Source organism: Asterias rubens, chromosome 10 (assembly GCF_902459465.1).
Source record: "Asterias rubens chromosome 10, eAstRub1.3, whole genome shotgun sequence".
Lineage (NCBI taxonomy): Eukaryota > Metazoa > Echinodermata > Asteroidea > Forcipulatida > Asteriidae > Asterias > Asterias rubens.
In genome coordinates, this window is record NC_047071.1 from 11,783,609 (window position 1) to 11,799,771 (window position 16,163).

The 16,163-nt window shown below is 37.9% G+C and overlaps 1 protein-coding gene across 1 annotated transcript; it reads right to left on the bottom strand.

Moving 5' to 3' along the window:
• Nucleotides 1–5,865: 5,865 nt before the first annotated feature.
• On the bottom strand, nt 5,866–14,883 carry LOC117295266 (glycosylated lysosomal membrane protein B-like). The gene is made up of 7 exons (XM_033777822.1): nt 14,730–14,883; nt 13,703–13,990; nt 13,031–13,213; nt 12,306–12,533; nt 11,308–11,409; nt 7,410–7,576; nt 5,866–6,414 (listed from the first exon to the last, which is right to left on the bottom strand). Exons 1-7 carry the CDS (start codon nt 14,808–14,810, stop codon nt 6,243–6,245), a joined length of 1,221 nt encoding a protein of 406 aa, XP_033633713.1. The 5' UTR covers nt 14,811–14,883; the 3' UTR covers nt 5,866–6,242.
• Nucleotides 14,884–16,163: the final 1,280 nt, after the last annotated feature.

A 16,163-nucleotide genomic window follows, 5' to 3' on the forward strand; every position in this document is an offset into this window, starting at 1 on the left:
GAGCATTGCTCACACAATCATAAATTATTTTCAGACTTTATGGTGTCATGTGAAAGTTGAGATAATAAGCTATCCATACACCTAAACCTTTTCCTCCAGAATCATATACTTTTCATTCGGCAGCCATTTCAAAAGTGTATAGATTTTTTTGAGACGCACGGTATAGCTATTTGTAATTTCTATAGTAATTTGAGCATTGTGTACGTATTTATAGGCAACGGTGCATAATCATTTATATAAGCCTTTTGGTGCTTTATCTTCTGTGTTAAACTTCCTTAATTGTTTTTACAAATTTGTATATTTACTCGTTTTATTTCTCTTTAATATTATTTGTTTCTGAATTCAAAACTATTGGCTGGCCAATAAGAGACGCGAATAACGTGAGATGAAAACAGTTGGGTCTAAATGCTACAAAAGTTGCTACAACGAACATTATCTGATGAATTGATTTTGAACCAAAATTGAACGAAGTACATGTATCTGGAAAGAATGGGGTATTTTTAAGACTCAAGGTGGCCGCAGACTATAATATTCAGTTTACTCGGTTATGTGTGCATACTCGGAACTACGTAAACAATAGAAAATTTACTTGATAAGCCTAAAACCCGTTAGCGTTCTTTTCAGAACGCAGATTGACAGAGCTCAGCTCAGTCCATATTTGATTCAAAATGTTTACTTTCAGAAGTAAAATTATTTTAATTTTATGCAAACATGTTTACTAAAGCATGGTGTGTAGACTACAAAATGAGATTTTTTAAGTGAGTGTAAATTGTTACCTTCGAAAGCTTTGACCTACAAAGTTCGTGCCTTACATTGACATACAAAACCTTGCTGTACAGTGGAGGATGATGGTGTATCATGATGATGTATTTAGTTATTTTTTATACAGCATTTTGTAACCTTTTTTTTAATATTGCAATAACTACCAGAGTATAGACCTTATCGCAAATACCGGGGCGCGCGCGTAAAGCTTGGAATTAGGTGCATTGTGGTCTTGCTGGTATCCAAATTTGATCCATATCTATCCCACAATGCACCTCATTCAACAGTCTGCGCTTGCGCATTGGTATTTGCGATAAGGTCTATGGAGGGTAGAAGTTGTTAAAGATATTTTAACTTAATGATTTCAGTGATTTAACAACTAATTGAGAAATGTACGCTGACTTTGCTCATACCAAAAAAAGTAAAAAGTCTTCCAGGGACCCCTAATCTAGAACCCCTAAGAGCTGCTTACTATCCATGATTCTAAAAAAAAAAAAAAAAGCTCCCTGCAAATAACCATGTTCTGAATAACACTTTGAAAATCTCCTTGATTGTGGAAACTTTGTTGTTGCATGTAATTCTAAACATCTCCCTGATTGTTGTGAACATCTCCCTGAATATAAGATGCAAAATTATGTTGGCATCTCTGGAAGAAACTGATTACTTGATTGATTTTTTTGAAAAGACAAAAAACTATGATTTCTTGTGTGATAATATATGAAGACAACCTTGAACAATACATGTACTTTGACAATCACCTACTTGATTATAAGGAACAAACATGAATGTTTCCTTTTTTTAATCGGATATTATTGTGGAAACAATTAAATTAAATCAAATTTTGTATTGTATTTGAGAACATGTATTAATATGTGGTCATGTCTACCATACTAATTGAATTGAAGAAGTTGCTTCTAGCGGTGAGTTATTACCCATCAGTTGGTGGTTTGTTTACCCCCTCTTTATTTACCTGATTTTGACAAAATTTCATCAAAAATACAAGGGTTACCCCTTGCAATTTTGTCAGATTTTTAGCCTAAATTCGTCAAAAATTCAAGGCTTACCCCTTGCAACTTTATCTGATTTAAGCCTAAATTTCATACAAAAAAATGCAAGGCTTTCCCCTTGCGAATTTATCTGATTTTTTGCCTAAATTCATCAAAAATGCAAGGCTTACCCCTTGCAATTTTATCTGATTTTTAGCCTAAATTCTTCACAAATGCAAGGCTTTCCCCTTGCGAATTTATCTGATTTTTTGCCTAAATTCATCAAAAATGCAAGTTACCCCTTGCTATTTTATCAGATTTTTTGCCTAAATTCATCAAAAGTGCAAGGCTTACCCCTTGCTATTTTATCTGATTTTTTGCCTAAATTCATCAAAAGTGCAAGGCTTACCACTTGCGAATTTATCTGATTTTTTGCCTAAATTCATCAAAAATGCAAGGCTTACGTAACCCTTGCAAATTTATCTGATTTTAAGCCTAAATTTCATAAAAAAATGCAAGGCTCACCCCTTGCGAATTTATCTGATTTTTTGCCTAAATTCATCAAAAATGCAAGGCTTACCACTTGCAATTTTATCTGATTTAAGCCTAAATTTCATACATACAAATGCAAGGCTTACCCCTTGCAATTTTATCACATTTTTTGCCTAAATTCGTCAAAAATGCAAGGCTTACCCCTTGCGATTCTTTTTTATTTAAGCCTAAATTTCATTAAAAAAAATGCAAGGCTTACCCCTTGCGAATTTATCTGATTTTTTGCCTAAATTCTTCAAAAATGCAAGGCTTATGTAACCCTTGCAAATTTATCTGATTTTAAGCCTAAATTTCATAAAAAAAATGCAAGGCTTACCCCTTGCGAATTTATCTGATTTTTTGCCTAAATTCATCAAAAATGCAATGCTTACCCCTTGCAATTTTATCAGATTTTTAGCCTAAATTCATCAAAAATGCAAGGCGTACCCTTGCAATTTTATCTGATTTTTTTCCTAAATTCGTCAAAAATTCAAGGCTTACCCCTTGCAACTTTATCTGATTTAAGCCTTAATTTCATACAAAAAAATGCAAGGCTTACCCCTTCCCCTTCCAATTTTATCAGATTTTTTGCCTAAATTCATCAAAAATGCAAGGCTTACCCCTTGCAATTTTATCTGATTTTTAGCCTAAATTCTTCAAAAATGCAAGGCGTACCCTTGCAATTTTATCTGATTTTTTTCCTAAATTCGTCAAAAATTCAAGGCTTACCCCTTGCAACTTTATCTGATTTAAGCCTTAATTTCATACAAAAAAATGCAAGGCTTACCCCTTCCAATTTTATCAGATTTTTTGCCTAAATTCATCAAAAATGCAAGGCTTTCCCCTTGCGAATTTATCTGATTTTTGCCTAAATTCATCAAAAATGCAAGGCTTACCCCTTGCAATTTTATCAGATTTTTTGCCTAAATTCGTCAACAATGCAAGGCTTACGTAACCCTTGCAAATTTATCTGATTTTAAGCCTAAATTTCATAAAAAAATGCAAGGCTTACCCCTTGCAATTTTATCAGACTTTTAGCCTAAATTCATAAAAAATGCAAGACTTACCCCTTGCAAATTTATCTGATTTTAGCCTAAATTTCATTAAAAAATACGAGGCTTTCCCCTTGCATTTTTATCTGATTTTAGCCCACTTTTGACCCTCCAAAAACAAGGCTTACCCCTTGTTCTTTAACATGATTTTAACCAAATTCCAACCTAATTCGGTCATCATTATTCTTAGCTAGGAAGACGTTTCACTTAATTTGTACACACCTTTGGAATTGTCTTCCTCAAAATGACAGATTTACTATGGAAAGCAGATGGTAACATTAACAGCGTACTTGTCAGCAGCATATAACTTGGGGGAGCTTATCATCCTTACTCGCAGCTAAGAGCTGAATTGTGAAGGACGCAGCTACAACGTGTTTGAGAAGCAGGCATGCAAGGGCGCCTCTGGCTGCCAGCTACATCAACCCATTATAACCACAAAGCACAGCTAAGATCGAAAGTATTTGATTTTCCCCGAGGGAGGAAAACCAGGTGGTCTGGAAAACCCTCGTGGCACAGCAGAGAACCAACGCACAACTCAACTCACACATGGCCCTGGCTGGGAAACAAACCGAGTCACCTTGGTGAGAGGCGAGCGCTTTACGCACAAGCCAATCGTGTCACCAAATACATTAGTTCACATGAACAGTAAATCAAACACTTCCTTTTAACAAACCCAAATAGTACTACAACAAGAAGCAGGGTGAACAAAGATGTCAGCTTACTCGACATAATCAAATTTATTTTGACTTTTAACTAAATAATTCCTTAAAATAATTATTAAACAGATAATTAAACCTTCAAATGAGAGACTTGTTCGTATAGCGTACCTCATTTCATCATTAGGGCACTTTTTTTCTAGGTTTTAAGGCTGCTTCCAGCCCCAAAACTGCCATGCAACAATAACAATCACTATTAACTAAAACGTTTAAAGGAACACGTTGACTTTGATCGGTCGAGTTGGTCTTTGAAAAGCGTTTGTAATCGTTTGCTATAAAATGCATATGGTTAGAAAGATGTTATAGAAAAAGTAGAATACAATGATCCACACAAATTTGCCTCGAAATTGCATGGTTTTCCTTTTACTTTGCGAACTAACATGGTCAGCCATTTATGGCAGTCAAAAATTTGACTCCCATAAATGACCGACCGTGTTAGCCGACGAGGTAAGAGGAACAAAAATGCAATTTCGAGTGATACTTGTGTGGATCATTACATTCTACTTCAAAAATATCTTTCTAACCATATGCATTTTATAACAAACGATTACAAACGCTTTTCAAAGACCAACTCGACCGATCCAAGGCAACGTGTTCCTTTAAATACTGTATTTTTTAACAATGAATGTGAAAGGCAAGTGCAAAATTTGGATTTCTTTTCTACCATTTTGTTTTCATACTATGTTTTCATAGAAAATTGAGTAGGAATTTTTTTTGTCTTCATACAGGCTGACCTACATGTACTTGTACTGGCTCATATTATGTACAGTATGACAATAGACTTTTCAAGCTATTTTATCACAGTTTTGCTGGTTTTTCCAAGGGCAAGAACATCGTTAATCACTATTAATTTTCTTTCCTTATATCATCTCAGCTCCCTGGGCATTCTAGGGAATGTGCAGCTAGTTCATGAATGAATGTCACCTTTCTATAACAGGCAGGATATTTGTTTCTTAGACGGTGTAGGCTTTCATAGACATTTAATCACAACTTTTCTGTTTTTTCCAAGGGCCAACAATTTGGAAATAAGACTACAGAACGAAAACAAATCTTGCCTGCTTATATCAATCACACATACAATTTCTGCTCTCACAGGCACCCGACCGTTTACGAGAACAACTTAATAGTCAATTGTCTTTCTCAAGTAGATAGACACAAGTGTCATGACCAGGATTCGAACCCACACCCTGATGACTTAAAGGAACGTTACAGAATTGGTAAGAAACATAAATCGTGAAGATCGCAGATTTACATCAAACTTACATGGTCTAATGATGATGATAGTTGAAAACATCCCTTGAAATATTTCTGTCTGAAGTGTCATATTTGATGAGAAATAGATAATCTAACCTCGCGTTTGGAGTTTATCGCTTAGTGAGTGTTTTATTCATATTAATCTTGGCACCAATGCAATGCAAAAATTTGTAATCGGTTTTTCACTTTTTTCTTGTGACCCAGATACACGATCGATCTCAAACTTCTACAGGTTAGTCAGTTTATGTATTTGGTGGATAACATAAAGTGCATACACTGCCAGCAACAGTTTTGTTGGCAAAACCAATTCTGTATTGTTCCTTTGAAGCCATTGGACACTTTCTGAACAGAACAAAAATTAAAAGTTCACAGATTTAAAAATAACTTACAGGGTTTGCAGAAGGTAATGGTGAAAGATTTCCCTTGAAATATTATTCCATGAAATGCTCTACTCAATTCTCGAATAAGGGATTTATTTTAAACACATGTCATGACACGGCGAAAAGTGCGGAAACAAGGGTGGGTTTTCCCGTTATTTTCTCCCGACTCCGATGACCGTTTGAGCCTAAATTTTCACAGGTTTGTTATTTTGTATATAAGTTGTGATACACAAAGTGTGGGCCTTTGGACAATACTATTTACTGATGTTGTGTGATTGCTTTAATGTAGCAACCAGAACTGTTGCCAGGGCCCAGGACCCAAATTGTTGGTACATTATGTTGCAAGTTCAAATAGAACTTGTCTGTTTAGTATTCGATTTCCCCCATTAGGAAAGTCTCATTTTAAATTTGCAAGACTTGCACAATATCACATTGCACTTGACTTTAAGTAAGAAAAAACTGTCACAAAATTAAGAGTGAAACTTGATATAAAATTCCAGTTCAACAATGCAAACTCAAGATGTCTACAAAATAAGAAAATTAATCTCAATACCTCGATTCTCAGTTGACTTCTAGTGTTTGCCTTTTCTTCTTACGGTGATTTAAGACGCAAACTCCTGCCCCCCCGAATATGACAACAAGAACGGGAAGTCCGACGCCTACCGATATGACAATATATACGGTAAGCGACATGCTTTCCTGAGGAGCGTCTCCATAACCAACGGTCACAGACCTGTGGAAATAAAAATTAAACAGTATTTGTTAAAGAAAATGCAGACTTGTAGCCCTTTACCTAGAGTGGCTTTTAGTCTTATTTTGGGCGACTTGCATAAAGAAAAAATGAAAAAAAACAAAAATGCAGTGGTTTAGTCAACTCCAACGAATTGGAAAAATTCAGATATCTAAGCAACTCCACAATTGGTCACCATCCCATGGGAAACGCAGATGAGTGGTAGGAGGTTTGGTAACAAGTTGATATAGTATCAAGTTATCACACAAGCGCGAGTGGAATACAGAAAAATATAGCGCTTCTGTGTCCCATATGGATATGGGACGCAGACGCGCTATATTTTCCATATTTCCACGAGCGCGCGTGTGATAACGTATTTGTCTTCAAGCAAACTTGGGGCGTGACATAGAACACAAAAGACGCAGGTAGTGATATTAGCCGTGCAATATAGGTTTTTATCACCACTCCATTCTGCGAATCTGATTGGAGGGTTAGCGCGTACTTGAAGATAATAACAATAATAATACTGGGTTCTTATAAAGCGCTTTATAACACCCCTAGGGGCATATCAAAGCACTCAGTATTATTTTCTGCAAGATATGTGGAGCCTATGAGACTCATTCCTTTAAAACACCATGTTATGGTTTACAAGGTGCTGTCGTGCAATATGCTGCCCATCAAACCATGAACACCAGGGCGACTACTCCTTTTACATAGCACCATGTTATGGTTTACAAGGTGCTGTCGTGCAATATGCTGCCCATCAAACCAAGAACACCAGGACCAACCCCTTCTCTTTAAGATGAGTGCACTTGCTTCTTTTACGTGCGTTACACAACACACGAGATCTACCGCTTTACGTCCCAATGACGCAGCATTCATATTTAACCTGACAAGTGATCAGAAACACTAGAGCTTGAGTCATGCTGTTATCCGCTCGGCCTTGATACAAATGAACGCTAATGCAAAACAAAAGACAAACAAGTCTTATAAATTACCAGCTTGAATAATTAGATTTTTTGTAGAATCCGTCTTGGGCGATGCCAAAGGACACGTTGACAGCGCCAGCTTGTTGGAAGATCGCCTCAGAGAAATACGCATGAGCGATACTCTTATTCGGCATCTTATGGAGATCCATCGCGTTTTCAAGTTTGTATGAAGAAACCTAAAGAATAAACAAAAAACAAAGGCAGGTTAGTTCTCAGTAGCAGGCCTGCTGTCAATTTCACAAAACTCTTCTAAACTTAAAGCCATTGAACACTTTCGGTGAACAAATTTTCCAAAGACCCACACTTCGTGTATCACAACTGATTTATAAAATAATACACCTGTAAAAATTTAGGCTCAATCGGTCATCGGAGTCGGGAGAAAATAACGGAAAAATCCACCCTTGGTTTCCGCACAATTCGCCGTGTCATGACATGTGTTTAAAATACATCCGTAATTCTCGATATCAATTAAAGCCGGCAGGGTCAAATTGCCGTGTGATAAAAGCCCAATGTGAGGGCCTTTATCGCACAGCAACGACACTGCAAGGTTTTAAAGGGACGTGTAATAACGAGTCACTTCTCTTTTATTCCCATTCATAAATGCCCTTTTGTTAAAAAACGTTAAAAAATTACAATTACAGACACTTCGACAGATAGAAATTCGAGGTTTGAAATAAACTTTGTGAAAAGTATGTTGCGCGTGGGTTGTGTGTATGCGCGCACACCCTTAGAAATAAATTACGCACGCGCGCTTAGAAATAGTTAACATAGCTATGAATTGCGCATTCCGCGTGATAATCTTGCGTGCCGACACGCGGAAGCCAGCCGGTTATAAACACTGGTCATTATTAACCGTTTAAACACCCCCACGTGACGCACTCTCCACCAATAGGAGTAGAGAAACTGTCTGGGGTATTTGTGAATAAAAGGTAAGGTGTACATTTCCTTTCACTCTTGAAATTAATGAAAAAAAAACTTGGAAGTACAGCAGCTTTCAACAGTATAATGCATTTTGAGATTCATCTTACTTTTAAAAGCAAAAGTGGTTGGATCTAAATATAATTTTTTGTCCCACAAAATTTGAATCTGAGAATCTTTAACGACAGCAACGTCTCTCAGATTGTTTGTTGCAATTGCGCATTATTCTTTCTGCACTGACATAATTGCTATGGATTTTTGGTAATTTCTCAGAAGCGAGACCACCATTGAGATTAAATTTTCCACAGGTTAGTTTTAATGTGTATATCTATATATCAGGCATGAGAATGGGTGATGATAAAAAAACAGGAAAAAATTCAGTTGATTGGAAATGTCAATATTCCATCATTTTTGTGTGCGAAGCACACACTACGAGCGCGCAGCGCGAAGTCCCTTATGGCCGGGGTCCAGGGCCCGCTTCAGGGCCCTGGGAGCTCTGGGTACTTTAGAAGCTCTGTGGTGGTCTCTGATGCATTTCTGACACCTATGTTTCCAGGTAGAAGTGAGCTACTTTTGTGTGATTTTTCCTTCTTTTTTTTTTATAATAGGTTTAAGGGAAAATAAGGAATGTAAAGCTCAAACAATTTTAGGTTCGCCTGCGATTTTGTTACAGTTACGGAAAAAGAAAGGGGGAAAAAATAATAGTAATAATATTTTTATTTATTTTTTTGACGATCTTATCCCTTATTTCTGCCCTTGAAAATGCTTTTTTTTCTCACCAAAAACCATTTTTATAGGTTCTTGATTTGAAATTCGGTTGTGTAAAAGAAATTCTTTTGCAATTAAATGTTTGTGATTTTAACGATCCGTCGGCGACGCACATTTTAAAATATATATAGGCCTATATATTTGGCGAGAGCGATGTGTTTTTGTGAAAGAGGTTGTTATTCAGCATAGGGTATAACTGGAACGAGGTTGAGATTAGACCCCAACATAGAAATAGAACCAATGAAGAAAGCACGTCGTCCGGACGTACAGTGTGTTCGCTGGTTCCCAATATATCTTTCGCTGGTTGTGAGGCAATAACAGGTACCAGTTTACCATGGCCTGCCGGCGATCTCAGATTCGTGCCGCGCCGCTCATTGGTTCGTGTGCAAACCTGCACGTACACGTACACAGTACACAGTACACAGTACACATGGTGCAAACACGTGCATTGTTTTTTCAGTAGACTTTCAAAAGTCTCCACACGTGTTATCTTTGCTGCACCAGCAAGCGCATTACACGCAAAAATTATTGAACCGTACCACTATAAACGAAGCAAGGAATGAGGCAAGTTTATACATCTGTCGCTGCTGCTGCTGCATGCATGCGCGATGCCAGGAAGACAACAAGCCGTAAATTGGGCCAGCTGCTGGACGGCAATTTATTGTTTAGGTGCCGGTATTTCATGAACGACGTGTGGGGATCCGCGATAATAACAATATAAAGGTAAACTTACATTGTCTGACTAGAGAAGAGGGATTAGAGAAATCCAAATGTATACCCCCAAAAACCTACCCCCCGAATTTTATAGCAAATTCACATCGAACTCGGAGACCACAATTTTGAAAGGAAAAAAACCGGAATTCCGGTTTAAACCGGAAGATTCTCATGCCTGATATATTTGTTTACAGAATTTAGACAATCCAAAGGTTTCAAAAACCAAAGGTATAGATGATGTGACTGGTGTTTACAAAAAAGCCACTAAGCCTGGACTTCCTGCAGGCACGATTTGTACACAGCTTGTAGTTTATGGACATTGCACTGTCTAATTCCTATCAACGTTTGATATGATAAAAGGGGGCACATCTCAAAACATGTCCAGCTTTTACTTTTATAATTCTTGGATTTATGTGGAAATTATGTTACCCGATGTCAACTTTCCCATATGACCTGTGCAGTATTGTGCCTGCCAGAATACTCAAGAATGTACAAGGTCACACTTATTGGAAACAAAGTTCACATGGTCTATACTTTCCCTTAAAATATTTCTGGATAAAGCCTGGTTCATACTTCCTGCGAATGCGAATGCGATACAAATGTTGAAGTCACAAATTCGCAACAAACAAATTGCAGCAGCTCAACTCTGCTCAACTCATTTGCGAATATCGCTGCGAAAGGAGGGTTGTGACGTCAAATTCACGTCAAATTTATGAACCAGGCTTAATGCTACATAGATAACCTTCACTTTGGTTCCATCATTTACATGCAAAATTGTATTTGCACACAACTTACGTGTCTGGCATTTTCCATTGCTCGATTTGTTTTTGTATAGCAGACCGGTTTCCACTGCGAAAGGAGGGTTGTGACGTCAAATTTACGTGAAATTTATGAACCGGGCTTAATGCTACATAGATAACCTTCACTTTGGTTCCATCATTTACATGCAAAATTGTATTTGCACACAACTTACGTGTCTGGCATTTTCCATTGCTCGATTTGTTTTTGTATAGCAGACCGGTTTCCACTGCGAAAGGAGGGTTGTGACGTCAAATTCACGTCAAATTTATGAACCGGGCTTAATGCTACATAGATAACCTTCACTTTGGTTCCATCATTTACATGCAAAATTGTATTTGCACACAACTTACGTGTCTGGCATTTTCCATTGCTCGATTTGTTTTTGTATAGCAGACCGGTTTCCACTGCGAAAGGAGGGTTGTGACGTCAAATTCACGTCAAATTTATGAACCGGGCTTAATGCTACATAGATAACCTTCACTTTGGTTCCATCATTTACATGCAAAATTGTATTTGCACACAACTTACGTGTCTGGCATTTTCCATTGCTCGATTTGTTTTTGTATAGCAGACCGGTTTCCACTGCGAAAGGAGGGTTGTGACGTCAAATTCACGTCAAATTTATGAACCGGGCTTAATGCTACATAGATAACCTTCACTTTGGTTCCATCATTTACATGCAAAATTGTATTTGCACACAACTTACGTGTCTGGCATTTTCCATTGCTCGATTTGTTTTTGTATAGCAGACCGGTTTCCACTGTGAGTAGCTGCCAGTTGGTATGCTAGGTAGATTAAGATCATAGGTCTAGAAACACAAATATTCAAGGATACCAGTGAAACAAATTGACAAAAATGTTATCATAAAATGGAGAGGGACTCCAGGCCTGATCTGTCACAAGGGAAACGAAAGCAGTTGCCTTCATGTCCCCCTTGGTGCTCTTGAAATGCTTGAGTAGAAAATTTACAATTTCCTCATGCGGTGCCCTTAACAAAGGAGAACATGCCTTGGTGCCATTGCCCTTTCTAAAACGAAGCATTTTGGCTTGGGGACTCTAATGTTTGCTGGAGGATTGTCATCCACGCTGAGTTTTTGGTGTCATCATTATATGCAACTTGATATTCAGCATTACCGGTACTGGAAATGGAGGCAAGTAAACTACACCTCTTATTGTGACCGATAAGTGCAGTGCATATTGTGTAGTGTATTCTCTTTGTTATTGTGTGGGTTTGAGTCCCAGTCGTGACACTTGGGTCCTTAAAGGCAGTGGAAACTATTGGTAATTGTCAAAGACCAGTCTTCTCATTTGCTGTATCTCAACACATGCACCAAATAACAAATCTGCGAAAATTTGAACTCAGTTGGTCTTCAAAGTTGCGAGATAATAATGAATGGATAAACACCCTCGTCACCTGACAATGTGTGCTTTCAGATGCTTGGTTTTGTGACCTCAAACTCTAACTATGAGGTCTCGAAATCAAATTTAAATATTTTAGTGGAAAATTACCTCCTTCTCGAAAACTATGTTACTTCAGAGGGAGCCGTTTCTCACAATGTTTTTTAATATCAACAGCTTTCCATTGCTTGTTACCAAGTAATTTTTTATGCTAACAATTATTTAGAGTAATTACCAACTGTGTCTAGTGCCTTTATAAGCAAGACATTTTGATACAAAACAAATTGAAATTTCGAAACACACTCACAGCAAAGACGGCAGGTGTATATTCATCATCAATGGTAATCTTCTCCTCCAGCTGAATCCCATCTGTCTTTGTCACACCGGTACCCATCACCATGACCTCAACGGCGAAGCGAGAGTTGGGGTACTTGGACGTCAGGTTCTCCATGGTCAGATCAAGCTGTGTGCTGTTCTCGGTGTGCTGCAGGTACGGCAGGGTCTCGTATCGGCTGCTCTCACTGAATGCAGTCAGCTGAAGATTTGAAATCAATAACAAAAATGCATTATTTTTAGCTTACACATATTACATCTTACAGGCTGAAATAACAGGGTGAATATAGGAGATGGAGAAGTTTTAGATGTGGGAGGAAAATCCAAATTGTTCCAGCTGCTTTTACCAAAGGCTAAAGATTTGAAGTCAATAACAAAAGTTCAAAACACAATATTAAAAAAAAACACATCTGAAGGCCGGTTTATAGTCGGTCGCGCGATGGAAATCTTGACGCGCAATCATAAAAAGACACATTTCTTAGGCCTCAGTCTTAGAATTACGTGCAAGATTTCTATCGCACGACAATCGCGCGACCGACCAAAAAGTACCCAAACCATGTCATAATTGATGTACTCACACGCCATGACAAGGTTCCATGGCCGAACAATAAACCGTGTACGTAAATCTGTTTGCGTAAACGTAGACGTTCGCGTGGCGCACAAAAAGTACCCAAACCATGTCATAATTGAGGTACTCACACGCCATGACAAGGTTCCGTGTCCGAACTGCTGTCCCAGCGTCGTGTTGAGTACCGCGCTGTGTTGCTCGGTGTCCATCGTTGTGTTGGTGTTCTGCCATTGCATCTCCTGCAGATCAGTTATGCTTACCGCATCTGCTTTGGTTAAAATCCCCTCGTCGGTTGTGTCATTGAATTCTATCAACTGCAAGTATCAAAAATAAAATACAAGAACATTTAGTTAATTTTGTGTAAAGAGAATGTCAAAATTAAATGGCTGTTTACACACACTTTTTTAAAGTTATAAATCAATGAATTCTTAAACCTTTTTTCCTAAATTGAAAAAATTCTTTATTGTTTATACGTAGGGTTTCATGGCTGAGAGGTTTAGAACATCATTCAAATTTAAGTTTTTGTGGTTAAATCATCGGAGTTTGGGTTGAAACCCCGGTCCTGACACTTCTGTCCTTGGGCAAGATTCTTTACTACGATGGCTTCTCTTCACGCAGGGGTATAAATGGGTACCGGCGAGGGTAGAGGTTGATGTTTAAAAAGGGATCTGAGAAAGATTAAAAAAATGATATTGGCCCAATGACCAGGGCACTAACTACCTCAACCCTAATAAACTTTTTTATCTGTGGAGAACATCTTCCTCAACACTGACGTATTGCCTATTACTACCAACTATTATTACCTTAGAAAACATGAGAGATGAGGCATAGAAGACGTCTTCTTTCGGCCTGAATGAGATCGAGCCCGTCTTCATGTTCTTCTGAATCAAATCCTCCCAGTTAATTTGAAGCACAGCCAAGTTTGTCGTTCTCACTACGAGTACAGAAGGGGCGCCGATTGAACTCCACAGAAAGTGAATGGTATCGTTCGTACCCCTCGCTGAGACGTGAACGAGGTTCACATAGCTTGTCTGGTTGGGTCTGGCTTGGCATTGTGGAATGTTGCACTGTTCGTTGTATGTGATGCTTAACTGGTGGTGGTAAACATAGAAAGAAAAAATATACAACTGTTAAAATATACAACTGTTAAAATTCCAAAGCACACTCATTCCTGGGCCTAAATTCATAAAGCCTGTGTAAGCACAAAAAAATTGCCAAGCAAAGAAAAGTAATGCTTTAAAGCCATTGGACCCTTTTGGTAAACAGTATTGTCCAAGGCCCACACTTCGAGTATCACAATTTCTATATCAAATAACAAACCTGTGAAAATTAAGGCTCAATCGGTCATCGGAGTTGGGAGAAAATAACCAGAAAACCCACCCTTGTATCCGCGCGTTTCGCCGTGTCATGACATGTGTTTAAAATAAATCTGTAATTCTCGTTAGCGAGAATTGATATTATTTTACTGTTTTTCTCAAACAGTAAAGCATTTCATGGAATAATATTTGAAGAGGAAAAATTTCCGTATGGCGCCACCACTTTTTCATTCGAAATAAAATAATATAGTATCTAATTTACCTGATTGATATATCCCTTTTTGTAAAAATGAGTGAAAAAGTGGTGGCGCCATACGGAAAGTTATCCTTTCAAGAGAAGTCTTTCACAACTACCTTCTGTAAACCCTGTAAGTTATTTGTAAATCTGTGAACTTTTTTTTTTTTTCTGTACCGAAAGGGTCCAATGGCTAAGGACGGGGACGGTGCCTTTTTTACCGTTTTCTTTACGTCTGATTTACACAAAACTGTAACTGTAGAATTAAATCAATCTTACCTTTCTGTCGGCAACCAGATCATTTACGAATAATATCAGAATGGTACAAAGAATAAGCGGAAAATGCCTTCCACCTGCCATCGTTCCTAAGTATAGATTTTGAGTGGACACACGGTGCACACTCTCTGTGAAAATTGTGGAAGCTGTTGCGAGATGTCAGGTGATCTGGATCACGTGCCAGCCGCCAAGCTAGCCTTTAGTCAAGGCGCACGCAGCCGCGGCACTAGTCTTGGTTGAAGACCTTCTCATAAAACCCAAAACCAAAACAGGGCACAATGTCATAAAGTCTGTGTGGACACAAATTTGCTACAGAAAAGTATTGCAGTCCACACTTTTCTGACCGTAAATTAAATAGATTTATGTGGGGTCTGAATTGCTTATGCTAGGCTTATTACCCTCAAAAAGTGAAAGGCTCAGATCGGGCCGCGATTTGTATTTTTCCCCAAATGACATTGCAGTGACTTTGTGAAAGAGCAGGCCAATTTCATGATGACATCAGACGGAAAGAGCCAATCACAGCGGCAGGGGGGAAAAAATATTGCATTGTCGTTTTTTTTTTGTTTTTTTTTTTTTTTTGGGGGGGGGGGGGGGAATCGCCTGGCCTTCGCCCCCCATAATTTAATACAAAATGACCAAAGGAATTGTTTAATTTTAGGAGGTAAAAATCATGTATTTTATTGATTTTCAAACATCATTATGTTTAAATTCACACAAGTCACAATTATTCCAATCCTTAACAAATTACATCAATAAATGGCAATTTTTATGTGACTTAAATTATGACCCAGGTTTTTTTATGTCTCTGGAATTATTAACAAACCTGTTAAATTATAAACAGCGAGTTATTAACAGAATAAGTTACAATTATTCCAATCATTAACAAATTCCATCAATAAATGTCAATTTTTATGTGACTTGAATTATGAACCAGGCTTTTTTACGTCTCCGGGATTATTTCCTTGATTGTGCACCGTGCCTATAAAGACTCACTTACTAAAAGTTTTATTACCAATAATGTCCAGTACATTGTGAGAAACAGCTCTCTCTCTAAAGTAACATAGTTTTCGAGAAAGAAGTAATTTTCCACTAAAATATTTGATTTTGATTTCGTGTGACAAGGGTGTTTTTCTTTGTTATTATCTCGCAACTTGGACGACCAATTGAGTTCAAGATTTCACAGATTTGTTATTTTGTGCATATGTTCTGATTTACAAAGTGAGAAGGCCGGTCTTGGACAAGGTGTCCAGTGTCTTAAAGTTCACTTGTAGAGCGCCAAAATCAACAGTTTGTTTTCGGCAAATAAGCCTGCCGGAACAGGTGAGCGTTAAGGAGTGTCTTGAATAAGGTGAGTGAGCTGGCATTTCTGATCTGTGTAGGAAGCTTATTCCACATTTTGAGAATGATCTCTCTGCAAAAGGTGAATATCAATTCTTA

Coding starts and splice junctions, on each gene's coding strand:
- LOC117295266 (XM_033777822.1), bottom strand. CDS start 14,810: ATGGCAGGTGGAAGGCATTTTCCGCTTATTCTTTGTACCATTCTGATA. Junction 13,991..14,729: donor ATCTGGTTGCCGACAGAAAG/GTAAGATTGATT, acceptor TACCACCACCAG/TTAAGCATCACATACAACGA. Junction 11,410..12,305: donor ATACACCTGCCGTCTTTGCT/GTGAGTGTGTTT, acceptor TTGTGTTTCTAG/ACCTATGATCTTAATCTACC.